This window comes from Triticum dicoccoides, chromosome 5B (genome assembly GCF_002162155.2).
Source record: "Triticum dicoccoides isolate Atlit2015 ecotype Zavitan chromosome 5B, WEW_v2.0, whole genome shotgun sequence".
NCBI classification, from domain to species: domain Eukaryota; kingdom Viridiplantae; phylum Streptophyta; class Magnoliopsida; order Poales; family Poaceae; genus Triticum; species Triticum dicoccoides.
In genome coordinates this window covers 420,461,785-420,477,968 of record NC_041389.1, presented here as the reverse complement: position 1 = coordinate 420,477,968, position 16,184 = coordinate 420,461,785, and the positions used below count along the sequence as shown (strand labels likewise).

At 43.6% G+C, this 16,184-nt stretch overlaps 1 protein-coding gene across 1 annotated transcript; it reads left to right on the top strand.

The window, feature by feature from the left end:
* The first annotated feature begins 11,420 nt into the window (after positions 1-11,420).
* On the top strand, positions 11,421-13,497 carry LOC119309783 (vacuolar-processing enzyme-like). Its single transcript, XM_037585704.1, has 3 exons — positions 11,421-11,661; positions 11,763-12,087; positions 12,174-13,497. Exons 1-3 carry the CDS (start codon positions 11,494-11,496, stop codon positions 13,100-13,102), a joined length of 1,422 nt encoding a protein of 473 aa, XP_037441601.1. The 5' UTR covers positions 11,421-11,493; the 3' UTR covers positions 13,103-13,497.
* The last annotated feature ends 2,687 nt before the right edge of the window (positions 13,498-16,184 follow it).

Sequence of the window (16,184 nt, the reverse complement as noted above, 5' to 3'; positions counted from 1 at the left end):
CTTGTTCTGGTTTGGGTTTTATTGGCTGCATGGTCAGACGATATTTTTTGAAATTCATGAACTTTTTTTAATTCACAAACATTTTTCAAATTCATGAACTTATTTCTTTTTTCAATTATCCACAAACAAACTTTTAATTCACGTATAGTTTTTGAATCCAATAACAAATTTTCAGTTTCATGATTTTTCTGAAATTCACAACAATGTTTTGAATTCATGATCGTTCTCTTGAATTGGAACATTTTCTAATTTCATAAAAATATATTAAATCTGGAAACAATTATTCAAACTTATATTTTTTTTAAGATTTGCATACATTTTTGTAGTGTAGAAAAAAAGCATGCATTTTTTAGACAAAAAATGCTAAGTACTAAGTCAGTGGCTGAAGGTAACGCAGACCCACATGCGAGCGTGCCAAGTGATGCGTCCAGCCATCGCCATGTGTCGCCCGCTGGGCGCTTCCTCTGGATTTTATTCTTTTATTTTGCTATGCGTTTTCGAGTTTTAGATGGATTTTTGCTGTTTGATTTTTTGCCTGCATTTCCCTACGTTCTGTAACAATTATTTTATACGAAGCGCAACAAGAAGGAAAAAATAGTATACCTCCACAAGAAGCACATATTTGCTTCTTGTAAAATGCATAGATTTCGTTTCACGAGGGGCACAGTTTTGCTTCTCGAAATAGAAAATTTGTGCTTCCACAAAAAGCACATATTTGCTTTCGCGAGAAGCATAGTTGTACTTATTAAAAAAAAATGTGCCTCCACGAGAAGCACAAATTTGCTTCCGCAAAAGTTATATTTATACTTCTCGGAAAGGGAGACAATCCATGCTTTCACAAGAAACATAATTTTGCTTCTTGTGAAAGCACAAATTTGTTTTTTGCGAGAAGTGCAACTATGCTTCCGGGCTTCAACTTTTCTTCCTTTTTCCGTTATTTGTTTTTTCGGTTGCTGGTTTCTTGGATTACATCTTTTTACCGGATTTTATTTTATTTGGTTTGTTGTTTCTGGTTTTACTTTGTTTTTTTCATGAAAATAATCATGGAAACCTATTAAAATGCTTTAATGATCTTGACGCGAGAAATCTAACGATAAAAACAGCTCAAGATTTGAATGCATGATTCTAGAGATAAAATGTTTGAATAAACGAATGTACAAAAAATGGTCAACACTCATATTGTGACAAGTGACGCACATGCAGTGTGACATTTGCCGGCATATGAGAAGATGGGGTGATCCTTGCACGATGTACCACTTAAATAGTGATTTTCCCCAAACCCTCATACCACTCCATCCTGATTTATTAGTCCTCATTGTATTTTGGGTCAAATTTAGGCGACATATTCGACTAATAACATGTTAGTGCATGCTACCAAAAAGTATATTGTTGGATTTGTATTTGTATGTAATTTTCAATGATGTTATGTTTGTTACGTATAATTTATATTTTATAAGTTAAAATCATGACCAAAATGCTACCCAAAATACAAATGAGACTAGTAACAGGACGGAGGTAATATCAGCTTAGCTCCGGTAGGATGGGTTGATCAGAAATGAAATTGATGCTGACCCCCGTATAAGCTGAAATGTATGATGGGCCATCAAAGACGGGCTTTTAGGCCCAAGCGGTTCTGTCCAGCCTTCAAATGGTGAATCGGGGTTTTCTAAAAAAACACTTTGTGGATCGGGTATCAGCCGGTGAATTGCTCGGTATTCGAACTCTTTTTAAACAGCCCCTTGGCTGATCGTGGAATGCTTTTCTTCTCCTTTTATTCCATATGAAATACAATCAGTTAAAATAAGAAGGAATAGGGGGATGTTCAATCGTTAAGTCCAAAAGGAGGGTCCTATTGAAAAAAAAATCCAAAATAGAAAGAAGTTTTTTTTAAATTCATTTTTTTATTTATCTCTTATTCAGAAATTTCCTTGAAAATCTAATTTAATTTTATTCCATTCAATGGTGTTAGATCATCTAGTTCTTAATATTATCACTTTACTCAATTGACAAATTCCACAACAAATCCAAGTCAGCACAAAGATTAGCTATCCATATAGCTAAATTAACCAAACCAAGATTTTTGTATGTGTAAATGAAGTGAGGATGCAGTGAAGGGGAGTTGAGCAGGGTCTTCTCATTTTCTTGTCCATGTTTTTCTTTCGTTTTTTATATATATTGTTTGGGTATTTACTTTTCTTTTATCAAACAACACCCGTAGTTTAAAAAAATCAGAAAATGTTCTCAAAATTTCTGATAACAATCCGAAAACTTCAAAAGTTGTTTATACCTTTTTATAAAATATTACAACTTGTAATAAAATGTTTATGTTTTCAGAAATAATGATTTTCATAATTTTAGAAAAAAAATACTCCTTCAGATCCAAATTAATTGAAGCAACTTTAATACAACTTTAGTACAAAATGGTACTAAAGCATTGTCAATTAATTTGGATTGAAGGGAATAACAAAAAACATAGGAAAAATTAAACAAAATAAAGAGCGCTAACAACATGGGTCGGCCCATTTGTAGGTTGCCCTATGCGATAGGCTGCCTATTTGACGGCACTTCTATTTGGGAGCTCCTATTTGCCGCATTTCGCGGCAAATAGTTGGAGCGACGCACATAGTTGCCTCAACTGGGCCGGCCCATCAGTAGACGACGCACGCTTCACTTAAACAAGATGTAAAAAGAAAAAGCGAATTTTAAAAGAACTCAAAGCCGCGTGCACATATGAAAACATTTTCAGGAAAAATCAAAACATTTCCTCAAAAAATGTGATATTTGGAAGGAGGAAGCCGCGTGCACATATGAAACTCCAAAACATAACACTTTTTAAATTTTTTTAATTATGATTAACTTTTGATAAACACAAAAAGTTTTTCGAAAATCTGAACAAGTATTTTAATAGTGACTTTTTCAAAAGCATGAATATTTTTGAAAGGAGAACAAATTTTGAATTGTGAACAAATTTTAGTTGTAAACATGAATTTTTTTTGTAAACATGAACATTTTTAGAATTGTCGAACAAAATTTTGAAAAGGGATCAGTTTTTAAAATAATGAACACATTTTGAATTTTTAGAACAAAATTGTAAAATGGAGAAAAAATTTGAAAATCACAAACAAATTTGAAATGTGAACAATTTTTTAATACATGAACAAAATTTTGAAAAATAAGAACATTTTTTGAAATTTGTGAAGAATTTTTGAAAACAGGCATTTTTTGAAATCCATGCCATTATTTTCAAATTTCTCAAAAAATTAACAAAAAACATTCAAACAATTTTTGAAAAAACAGGGAAATTTTCTGAAAATTCGGAACGAATATTTTACACATTTTTTAATTTTATGATTTTTTTTGTAAAATGGGAACATTTTTTGGATTTGTGAACAAAATCTGAAAAATAGGAAAAAATGAAATTCTGATTTTTCTGAAAATAAACTTGAAAAGAAAAAAGTAAAGAAAAAAGGAAAAGAAAAAAAAAGAAACAAAAAAAAGAAAAAAGAAAAGAACCAAAAAAAAAGAAAAAGAAAAATAAGAGAAATTGAAAAAAGAAACGAAAAAGAAACTGAAAAAAAGCCAGTTAAGGAACCTTCTAGAAGGTTCCCAAAACCAGAAAAAAAACGTGTCTGCTGTAACGCTAAAACGGGCCGGGCCACTCGGTCGCTCGCTCGCACCTCCCTGTGGGAAGCGTCGACAGCTTGGCGCAACGAGCGGCAAGTAGGATTTTTCGGAAGCAACTAATTAGCGAGCGCTCCTTCGGGAGCCTCGCAACGATCAGCGCCACTTGACGCGCTCTTAGTCATTCGCCACATGTCGTGCTCTGGGCGCTCCCTCCGATTTTTTTTTATTTTTCCGCACGCGTTTTCGGCTTTTTAAACGGGTTTTTTTCAGGTTTTTTTTGATGTTTTGGTTTTCCACCGGTCATCCCTAGCTTTTCGACCAAAAAAATCGGAAAAAACTTTTGCGCAAAAAAACACATTTTTTTCGCGAGAGTCATGGTTTTGTTTTCGCCATAGGCATGGTTGTGCTTTCGCGAGAGGCACGGCCGTGCCTCTTGGAAATGAAAAAAAAACATGTTTTTTGTTTTTTTTCCTTTCGCGAAAGACATAGTTTTGCTTTCGCAAGAGGCACGGTTGTGCTTTCGCAAGAGGCATGGCCGTGCCTCTTTCGGAAAGGAAAAAAACACGTTTTCTGTTTTTCTTTTCTTTCGCAAGAGGCACAGTTTTGCTTCCGCGAGAGGCACAGTTGTGCTTTTGCGAGAGGCACGGGCATGCCTCTTTTGGAAAGAAAAAAAATGATTTTTTTGTTTTTTTTCTTTCACGAGAGGCATGGTTTTGCTTTCGCGAGAAGCACGGTTGTGCTTTCGCGAGAGGCACGGCGTGCCTCTTTCGGAAAGGGAAAAAACGAGTTTTCTATTTTTTTTCTTTCGCGAGAGGCATGGTTTTGCTTCCGCGAGAGGTACGGTTGTGATTTCGTCAGAGGCACGGGCGTGCCTCTTTCGGAAAGGGAAAAAACCATGCTCTCAGTTCAGTTTTTTCGTCCGGTTATTTTCGCCTGGTTTTTTATGAAAAAAAAGTTCGTCAAAACCTTTTTGATGCAACGAGTGTCAAATATGAGTTACATACGCGTCAAATAGAGACTCTCTAAATGAAATATATCGGAGTCACTTTCCCGCGTGATGTTCGCCTTTCCCCTAGAGAGTTCCGCTTCCTCGGCCGCTCGGGGTTCTCCCCTCTCTTGCCCGGCCTTAGGCAAGGGTCTCATCCCTTTTTTCATCTCCTAGATAATAGCTATACTCAGGTTTAAATTGGCGTCATGTCGTGTTTGTGCCATGTCAAAGCTCTAGAGCAACTCCCTCGTTTCCGGTTTAGAGGGCTTATAAAAAAATGTGTTTTCCTGATTTGAAGGGCTCATCTCCATCTCCTTTTGAGATTTCAAGCCGCATTAAATCTTTGCATGCAAGAATTAAAAAGATACCCACCAACGCAATGCAATTAAAAAGGAGGGAGCACCTCCCAAGTTTGCTCTCCATGGATAAAGGCGGCGGTTTGTGGTAAATCTGGTGATAGCTCATTCAATAAGACAGGGAACCGATTTGATCTGGCAAGTTTGGAGGTGCTCCCCCCCCCCCCCATTTTTTTGGTCGCCATGGTGGCGGACAATAACAAGAAGGTGGCCTTGGCTCCAACCTCTTTAGTTCCGGTTGATGCGTCGGAGATGGGTTTTCAATGATGGATCTGGATCTCCCGTTTCTGCTCCGTCTTGTGCCCATTCTGAATGATGCCCTACATCAGCCTCGACTGCTCCATCGTGTCCTCCTTCTAGACTCGTCTCCTTTTCTTTAGGGGTTCCACACGTGTCTCCTACTGTGAAAGTGAACAGATTTAACCCTCTTTAGAAACTTCAACACGAAATGAACATGATATGAAAATATTTCACAAAATGACCCTTTTCATGATGTCTAGGGCTAGGGTGCCAAACTAGATAGCATGAAGCCTTTACCTTGAGCGCCAAGCTACACAACACGGCACCGGCGGTAGATGTAGCTGCCGTGTCATCAAAGATGATGCCTCAGGCTAGGGCGTCATGCAAACTAGAATGGTTGGGAGAGCTTTGTTGCGCTGTTAGTGTTTTTGGATTTTCATTATTTTTTACTCACTCTGTTTCGGAATATAAGTTGTATTAGATTTTGGAAAAGTCAAACATCTTTAAGTTTGATCAAATTTGTAGATAAGTATATCAAAATCCATAATATCAAGTCAATATCATTAGATTCATCATGAAATGAAATTTCATATTTTATTTATTTAGTATTATGAATATCGTTATTTTTTACTTTGAACTTGGCCAACGTAAAGAAGTTTAACTTTCCAAAAAGGAATACACCTTATATTTTGTTACTACGGGAATATTTAGTTTGACAAGTGGGAGAGATAATGGAGTGTGTTTTATTTATATTTATATAATCTGGTGTTTTGGTGGGTCTTTCGCGGTGCGATTCTGTGTCATATGCTAATCAATCAATATTTATGTGGGGAAATTTTTGCATCGGTGGTAGCATGTACTATATTGGTGCTATAATTCAATGTCGATGTCTTTGGCTCTGAACTTGGTCAATGTTAAAGAAAAATGACTTTAAAAAAAAAGGCATACACCTTATATTTTGTATCTAAGGGAATATCTAGTTTTTCTAGTGGGAGAAATGATGGAGTGTGTTTTATTTATATTTATATAATGTGGTGTTTTGGTGGGTTTTTCGCGGTGTGATTCTATGTCATATGCTAATCAACCAATATTTATGTGGAGAAATTTCTGCGTTGGTGGCTGCGTGTACTATATTAGTGCTACAATATCATATCGTGGCGCTTTTTTCTAGGTAGTGAGAGGGCACACGGGATTGATACGTTTCTATAGGCGGTTGTTGCTAGTTTATTTAAAAAATCATTGTCCGGATCAAAATCGTGGACCAAATCCATAATTGCAATCGAATGAAAGAGCTCCACAACTAGGAAGCATAGTGAATTAAAAATAATTGAATGAGAGATCTCGTTGAGAAATTGTTGAACCGAAAAAAATTGGATGACCCAATTCTAAATTAGAGGCTTTAGTTGATTGGGAGACCGTAAAAGTTAGGCAGTATAGTGTATTAAAAGAATTGAATGAGAGTGCTTCTTGACAAATCATTGGCACGGTCATAATCGGATAACCCAATTTCAAATTGAAGACATCAATTGATTGCGAGGCCTTGCCAATTAGGGAGATGAGTCTTAGTATGTATAAATAGTTCGCAATCAAAATCATACATCAGATCCAAAGTTGCAAACGAATGGGAGAGCTCCAAAATTGAGGAGCATAGTGAATTAAAAGAATTGAATGAGAGAGCTCCTTGAGATTAATTGCGAGGCCATACAAATTTGGGAGCATAGTATATTAAAAGAATTGAATGAGCAAACTCCTTGAAAAATCGTTGGCCCGGTCAAAATTAGATGACCCAATTATAAATGGAAGACATTAATTGACGTCGAGGCCTTAAAAATTAGGCCGCATAGTGTATAGTACTAGAAGGGTTGGGTGCGCTTTGATGTGTCGCTGGTGTTGTTGTGTTTCTTAAAAGAAAATCACCCACTCTGTTTTAAAATATAAGGTGTATTACTTTTTTGAAAAGTCAAACTTGTTAAGTTTGAGCAAATTTATTGAGAAATTCATCGAAATCCATAATATCAAATCTACATGATTAGATTCATCATGAAATGAGTTTTCGTACTTCTTTTGTTTGATATCATGGAAGTCCATATTTTTTGCTGTTAACTTGGTCAAAGTTAAAGAATTTGATATTTTTTGCTGTGAACTTGGTCAAAGTTAAAGAATTTTGACTTATCAGAAAACTAATACCCCTTATATTTTGGAATCGATGGAATATTTAGTTTGCCTGGTGGGGCAGGCGATGGACAATGCTTTATTTTTATTTATAATGCGGTGATTTGATGTGCATTTTGTGGTGTGGTTATATCTGTGTTATCCGCTAACCAACATACATTTATATGGAAAGTTTCCGCGTTGATTTCAGCATGTACTATATTGATGCTATAGTATCACATTGCGGCACTATTTTTCTAGGTGGTAGGAGGATGTGCGGTATTGATATGTTTTTATAGGCCAGTTGCTGCTGATTGATCTGAAAAATCGTTGGCCCGATCAAAATCGTAACCATATCCAAAATTGGATATCTCAATTGAATGAAAAATTTCAAAATTAGGGAACATAGGGAATGGGAGAGCTCATTGAGAAATTCGTTGACCTGGTTAAAGTTAGGTGACATATGAAGACCTCAATTAATTATGGGGCCTTACAAATTAGGAAGCATAGCATAATATAAAAGAATGAAATGAAGAAGCTCTGGGAAATTGTTGACCCGGTCAAAATTGGATGACCCAATTTTAATTGGAGACCTCAATTGAATGTGAGCTCTTTAAAACTAGAGAGCTTAGCGTTATAGAGGATATATAGATGTATATGTGTGTGTGTGTGTGTGTATATATATATATATATATGAGTCAATTTGTGGATTTTTTAGATCAGTTTTATTTTGTGCTGAAGTTTTAGAGAAGGATCGAATCTCTCCATTTTGCCTCTCTTTTTTTTGAGGCAACCATTGTCCCTCTCCTGTTGAAGGAGGAGGGGTGGGGAAGTGGGCTCTCGTATCAGCCCCTCGTGTCCTCGCAGGACCGTGTACTAGCCCGTGTGGTGCACAAAGAAGACGTTAAGGTAGCCCAGTGTTTGTACCCAGACTAAGAGCAACTCTAGCAGATCCCGCATTCGGTCATACTGTAAAACGCGTTTGCAGCTCGGGAGAATCGTTTTTGCGGGCTCGCTCGAACGGGCGCAGATGTAGACCCCCCAAACGGACCCATATAAAAGGATATTCACGAAATATACGTTTTTACGGGTCGACTTTTGCGGGGTCTGTCCGGACACCTCCGCGTCAATCCGAAAACAGAAAACGCTCAATTCTCGCATTTGACATAAGTTCCCACAAATAAGTTTAAATTCAAACAAACATAACACAATTTTACGCGCAAATAAAAGCCAAATTCAGTATAACAAATGCAAAAGAGGGCCTTGCAAAAGTTACGACCCTAGGGGAAGGAGCGTGCGCGACCTCGACGGTGACCTGGGTCAACAGGGAGTCGTCCATGGCGGCGAGGGATGGCCGCGGAGGATGCACCGGAGCGTGTGGTGGTGGGGTAATGGTGGTGGCCGGTGGGGGGAGCGGGAAAGGCCGCGCAGAAATGTCCCTCCCGCCAAATCTCGCTGCGGATAGGGGCTGAGCTCGGGTTGGCCTCCCAGCCCGTGAAACTAGAGGTTGGAGGAGAAGTTTTGCCGTGCCCCACAAAAATATTTGCGTGTCGGGGCGGGATGCGGGGTCTTATCGGGCAGGTTTTTTCGTCCAGACCTGCACTTTGGCGGTTATTTTACGGGCCGGGACGGGATGCGGGATATGCTAGAGTTGCTCTGAGGTCACTCAGGAAAAAAATATCCAAACTGAGAACTGAGGACAAGAAAGGGACACCGATCGGTCCATCAGTAATCTGTGGAACACAAAAAAAGAAGAGTATTCCGAGAAGGGTGGAGCGTCAGGGTGCAACAACGACCGTGTCACTTTCAGATGTACCAATTGCCCGGAAGCTATTGATTGCTCGCTTGCTTCTCCGCGTGGTTAACCAGCGAGAGAGAAATTTGTTGCAGTATTAGTACTCCAAGCACGGCCGATGAGCAGAGCTGACATTTACTGTAGCATCAGACCAAATTACCTTTGCCGTCGCAGTCTCTAGGTGGTGTGCTGGCGTATGGATCGAACTCAAGTGTGATCGATGGCCTGACGTCTCGCACCTCCTGTTTTGTCTGCTTTTGATTGAAGCCTGAGATTCCGTGACGTAGACACAGCCCGAGCAACAATTTTTGCCTTTTACAAAATGATCTGACTTCGATTTGTTGATTATTTAAGTAGAGCACGCCTGAGTCCGGCCAAATAAAGTCACCAATTTCGCATCTCCTCGGGATAAACCAAACTGGGCCGGATAGGTGGCGGCGGTGTGAAGCTTCTTGGACAGTGCTATCAATTCCTTGGAGGTGGGGTGATGGGCGACGCGCGGATGAAAATCTTGCACGGCTTTTACCGGGCCGGCGACGATGGCATCTGTGGATGTCATCCCCCTTCTTGGAGGCGACGCCGAGCGTGTTCGCCTTGTTCTTCGCGCTCCTGGAGTTGGTGGATATCTCCGGCCGAAAGCCTCGATTCGATGGATCGGCACGATGGCGGCGTCCTTGACGTCGTTTCTCTGTTGGGAGCATGGTGTTTGGAGACAAGACTGACTCCTCGTTGCTCTCCTCCGGTGTTCGCCGCGGTCCTTTTTTGATCCTCAGCGGCGCTATGCACGTCCGCCGTCGGGTGTCCAAGGCGGTGTCTTCCCGGTGCGGACCGAGTCGTGCCACTCATCTGCCATTTCCTCTCAGGCGCGAAGGATGGATGGTGCGTCGACAAGAGAATCTCTGCGGAAGCTGTTGGTCTTCGGGCGTGTCCGGTGTCGGTTGAGACGCGGTGCTTTGTGTCACTTTAGGATAGGCTCTTTTGACTTGTAGCTTGCTCGGCGGTGTTGTTTGCCTTTGGTTTGGTTGGTTGTGGTGTTCGTGCTACGCTCGTTGTTCGCATCGAGTGATAGCTTTCTTGTAACTGAAATTCTGCCTTCTAAAGCTATGGTACTCCTAGGCGTACTCTCGAAAATGTTCGCTCTTTGGATTTTTGTTTGGAATTGTAGGCAGGAGTGGAGCTTAGTTTATATCAAAGGGAAACTTTTTGAATTTACTACTTCCTCTATTCCAAAATAAGTGTCATAGTTTTAGTTCAAAATTTTGTCAGTTGTCTGCATTTTTTTTCAAATCACCTTTTGTCCTTCTGTTTAGTGTTTTTCTTCCATGCGACGGTTTTTCTCTTCGTGTGTGCATGTGTGGTTGTATGTGTGAGTGAGATGCTAGTATTCTACCGTTTGTTTTTGATGTGTTGAGAGACTATTATGTTCAATATTGTTGTTTGTTGTTTGAACGATGAGTACTACACGAACACACAAAAATCTATGTGCAAACCATATGAAAGCTCTACTGCGATGAGCGGGTTACAGTACTTGCATTAACCATATTTCATAGCTGTAGTAGTTACCATCAATCAAGTGGCCAATTGCGAATCAACCTGTGGTTGAGTTGGTTAGGTGGACAGTGGTATCCCCAACCCACCAGGGTTCAAATTCTGGTGCTCGCATTATTCCTGGATTTATTTCAGGATTTTCGGCGATGCGCTTTCAGTGGGAGGAGACGTTTCCGTCGACGACGAGGCACCTACGGTGACTTCGTAAATCTGAAGATGATATGCCGGCTCAGTCTCTCGGAGGTGCTCATAGGGGTAGAGTATGCGTGTGTATATTCATAGGGATGAGTGTATGCACGTGTATATGAGCGCTTATGTCTGTACTAATGCTAAAAAAATAAAATCAAGTGGCCAATTATAAGTGCGGCTGTTTGTTGCGTCTAAGCATGCACAAATGTTGTTTTCGTTCGGGGGCGGTTACGGCACTGTTAATGAATGAAGATAGATTACACGCCAGGCAACAATAATAATGTCTGTACGTACGCAGGTACGCCACGTAAAACAAAAACAAACAAAACGATGCACATGGTCGCTGGCACGTCCATCACATCGCCGATGGAGCAGATTCCTCTTCTACTGCCGCTGTGCATCCAATCGAATCGATCTCCACCCAACACAAGCCGGCCGGAAACATTAGTGATATGATAATAATAATCAATTACTTAATGTAAGCGAGTTAACATCGTCGTATCATATAAAGCGAGACGGGAAGGATCGTCTTCTGCATCTCGACCCGGCCTGACTTTTGGCGCGCAGAGCGAGCTGATTGAAGCAGAGAGCAGCAGCTCACCATGGCTCGCCTTCCCTGCTCATCCCTCCTCCTCCTCTTCTTGTCGTCGCAGCTCGCCCTGCTCGTCGCCGGCGAGTTCCTCCGCCTGCCGTCCGAGAAGGACGTCGTCGGGACGAGATGGGCCGTCCTCATCGCCGGCTCCAACGGCTACTACAACTACCGCCACCAGGCAGGCAACAAGTCCCCTATTAAATACTCCTCCTTAATTATTCTCATGGAGAATGTTCCGGTCATATTGCTTAATTAATCAACGAATTCGCGTAAGTGCAGGCGGACGTATGCCACGCGTACCAGATCATGAAGAAGGGCGGGCTGAAGGACGAGAACATCATCGTCTTCATGTACGACGACATCGCCGGCAACCGCGACAACCCCAGGCCTGGGGTCATCATCAACCACCCCAAAGGCGGCGACGTCTACGCCGGAGTCCCCAAGGACTACACGGGGGCAGACGTCAACGCCAACAACTTCCTCGCCGCGCTGCTCGGCGACAAGTCCAAGCTCACCGGCAGCGGCAGCGGCAAGGTCGTCAGCAGCGGCCCGGACGACCACATCTTCGTCTATTACGCCGATCACGGTGGCCCAGGGATCCTTGGTAAAATATCATTCCATCTCTTTACTCGTATATTCTTTTCTTGCATCGTGGGTCGTGACATGGCGTGACGCGGGTGGATCGACCAGGGATGCCGGGCGACGAGGAGTACCTGTACGCGAACGACCTGGTGCGGACGCTGGAGAAGAAGCACGCCGGCGGGGCCGGGTATAAGAGCCTGGTCTTCTACCTGGAGGCCTGCGAGTCCGGGAGCATCTTCGAGGGCCTCCTCCCGGGCAACATCAGCGTGTACGCGACCACGGCGGCCAACGCGGAGGAGAGCAGCTGGGGCACCTACTGCCCCGGCGACGACGAGGGCGCCCCGCCGCCCGAGTACGACACCTGCCTCGGCGACCTCTACAGCGTCGCCTGGATGGAGGACAGCGACGCGCACAACCTCAACGCCGAGTCCCTCAAGCAGCAGTACGAGCGGGTCAGGGACCGGACGTCGGCCAACGGCACGTACAGCCTCGGCTCCCACGTCATGCAGTACGGCGACCTGGGCCTCAACGACCAGAGCCTCTTCCTCTTCATCGGCACCAATCCTGCCAACGACAACGCCTCCTTCCTCCAGGGCTCCTCCTCGACCTCCAGGCAGCTGCCGGGCGGCAGGGTGAACCAGCGGGACGCCGACCTCGTCCACTTCTGGCACAAGTACCGGAGGTCGGCGGAGGGGTCGGCCGAGAAAGGCGAGGCGCGGAGGCGGCTGGTGGAGACGATGGCGCGGCGGTCTCGCGTGGACAGCAGCGTGGAGCTCATCGGCGGCCTCCTCTTCGGCTCAGAGGAAGGTGCCAAGGTCCTCGGCGCCGTGCGGCCGGCGGGGCAGCCTGTGGTGGATGACTGGGACTGCCTCAAGTCTGTGGTGTGGACGTTCCAGCAGCGGTGCGGGCCGCTGACGCAGTACGGGATGAAGCACATGCGCTCGCTCGCCAACCTCTGCAACGCCGGCGTCCGTGAGGAGGCCATGGACAAGGCTGCGTCTCAGGCGTGCGCTGCTAATCCTTCCTCCTTGTTCTGAGCAAACTGTTTGATCCATCCATGTCGCATCAGTCACCCAAAATATGGTGCGATCGATCTATACGGTCGTGATTGCTGTAAATACTAATACATGCTGCACAGCAAGTACGTGATTGCTGTAAATACTATGTGCTATTATTTGCTATACAAAGAAAATAGCTCTCTCAGAGTCGGAGCCTCGGAGGTGCGCTGCTCCCGGTGTGGATGGCTCACATGGGTCTTCTTGTGTTTTCGCACAGCCTCTACGGTGAGGGTTGGTTTGATGTCCGTCTCCCGTGAAGTCGGTGTCGTTTTCTCAGAGTTTAGGGAGAGCGTTGATGTCTGCTGGGGAGAAGTGATGACGATGATGTAAGAGTGTATCTTAACGAGACCCTCTTTGTTGAGGCATGTGTGAGATATCATGTGTGTGTCGCTCGATGGTTTGTGACGGTTTTGGTCCTATTTTCCGTTGATTAGCTGGACAACTCTCTTCTGCTTAATTACCTGATGAGACAAATATTTTGTCTCTGCTTAAGAAAATAGAGATATGGTGTTTTGTTGCTTTTTCATTTCATTTTTACTAAGCACTTTTATTTCCAAAAGAGCCAATAGATTCACGGTCATATCAGCATTATAGAGGTACGAACACCTTGAAAAATAAAGAAACTATACTGAGCTCTCTGCAGTTCGGCCGTCTTCATCCACCCGAACGATGGTGCGCCGCCGCCGCCTCTCGTTGCCGTTGTGTTAGTTACCATAATACTGTGGTTGCCTTGCACCCATTGCCATGCATGAGGCCGCGCCTTAGGTGTCATATAAATGATTGATGGGAAGGACACCACCTCATCCACTGAGGCAACGGTTCGACGCCTCGTTTGGATCCAGAAGGGGGCGACGGCCATCCACGGCACTGTCATCCAACGCTGCACTGTTTGCCTTGCTAGGAAAGAGCCGAAAGAGTTCATCCAAATGACCAAAGGACAACATCCTTTTGGCTTCCTCCTCGTCGCTCGGAATGAAGCCAGTGTCGGGCTATGAGCCGCCGCCATGATCCCATCCTCCGCGTGCCCGACGGTGCTCATGTTCAGACGCCCTTGCATAGGCCCCATGTGTTGGCACTCTGCCTCCCGGTGTTCCCTGCTTGCTTACTCCTTGTAGTGTTCGGTGTTCCTGTGTGTCGTGTTTTGTGGCCTGCGTGTTGCACCCCGTGTCTGGGTGTTCTTCATATGTGTTTCCATCTGCCGGTGGCAGCTCTAGGGATGGATAGAACAACCACCAAATGTATCTTTGTTATCTCTTGGAACATGCAAGGTCTCAGAGACGACAATAAACATGTTATTGTTCGTGACACTATCTTTAAAGCTCGCCCAGATATTGTTTGCATTCAGGAAAGCAAACTTGTTTCCCTTGACTCTTTCAAACATCGCACTTTCCGCCCCTTATCGCCTCCCCACTTACTACACTCGTGACACTGGTAGCTCCCGTGGCGGCATCATCACCGCTTGGGACCAACACACCCTCTCCCTCATGCATTTCCATGCCGGGCCTTCACCCTCACCACCCAGTTCTCCTAAACCACCTTTGGTATCTCCTTCTACGTTTATATGCCGACCCACCACACTCTCATTGTCAAATTACTTGCCGAGATGAATGGCATTATCCTTTCGATCCAAGGCCCATGAATGGTGCTTGGGGATTTTAACCTCATCCAATACCCTCGAGGGGAAAACAATGAGCAGTTTGACTCGCGGCTCACTGCGGATTTCAATGCCCCTATCTTTAATTTAGCTCTCATCGAGCTACCTCTCTCAGATTGATGTTTCACGTGCACCAATCGGTGTGACCCCCAACCGTAGCTCTTGCTTTTCTCAACAATAGTGGGGCACTGCTCTCCCAAACTCTGCTCTCAGATCACTTCCTCACCGACCTCCGATCACACCCCTCTCATAGTTTCTGCATCGAACTCCATACTCTGCTCCTCACACTTCCTGTTCAAGAATGCTTGACTTCCGGACCCTCTTTTCCTCCCCAACACCTCTCCTTCCTAGGATTTTCCTATACCTCATCGGAATGATGCTTCCACTGTCATCGCAGGGAAGAAATCCTTCACGTTTATTGCAAAGGTTTGAAACATGCTCACCGGTTTACCCTATCATGATAATGATTGCATGTTTATCATTGATTTACTTCATGTGTTTGAATAATCCAGGGCACTAATTATTGCAGAAAATTGCCTCTGCATCTATGCCAGAACCGAGCTCTCTCTGTCGATCAAAAGGTAGGTGGCTTTTTAGAAACAGAGGGGAAAATCCCCATCGAAAGAACCATATCCAGGAGCTTAACTTGGGGGCAGAGGTTGCCGTACCGCATGATGCGAAAGCCGCAACCTTGCATGCTTTTTGCAACCAACTATTGGGCGAGGAGTGCCCCACGAGCTGGACCTTCTTCCTCTCGACCCTCTACCATGGAGAGCCTCAGGTGTATGGGCTCAATCTCATGGCCCCATTCTCCACAACCGAGATCAAGGGCCGCATTTGATGGTTGGACCGGACCAGTACCCAGACAGACAAGCTCGAGCCCAGCTTCTACAAGTGGCTTGGTCTATCGTTGCCGATGACATTCAATGTCTCTTCAATGACTTATGATGGAGTCGCTGAGCTAGGGTGGCTAGACCACTCTCACATCATCCTGCTGTTGGAAATATGCCCTAGAGGCAATAATAAAATGGTTATTATTATATTTCTTTGTTCATGATAATTGTCTGTTATTCATGCTATAATTGTGTTATCCGGAAATCGTAATACACGTGTGAATACATAGACCACAACATGTCCCTAGTGAGCCTCTAGTTGACTAGCTCGTTGATCGACAGATAGTCATGGTTTCCTGACTATGGACATTGGATGTCATTGATAACGGGATCACATCATTAGGAGAATGATGTGATGGACAAGACCCAATCCTAAGCATAGCTCAAAGATCATGTAGTTCGTTTAGCTAGAGCTTTTCCAAATGTCAAGTATCATTTGAAGGAAATATGCCCTAGAGGCAATAATAAAGTTATTATTTATTTCCTCATATCATGATAAATGTTTATTATTCAT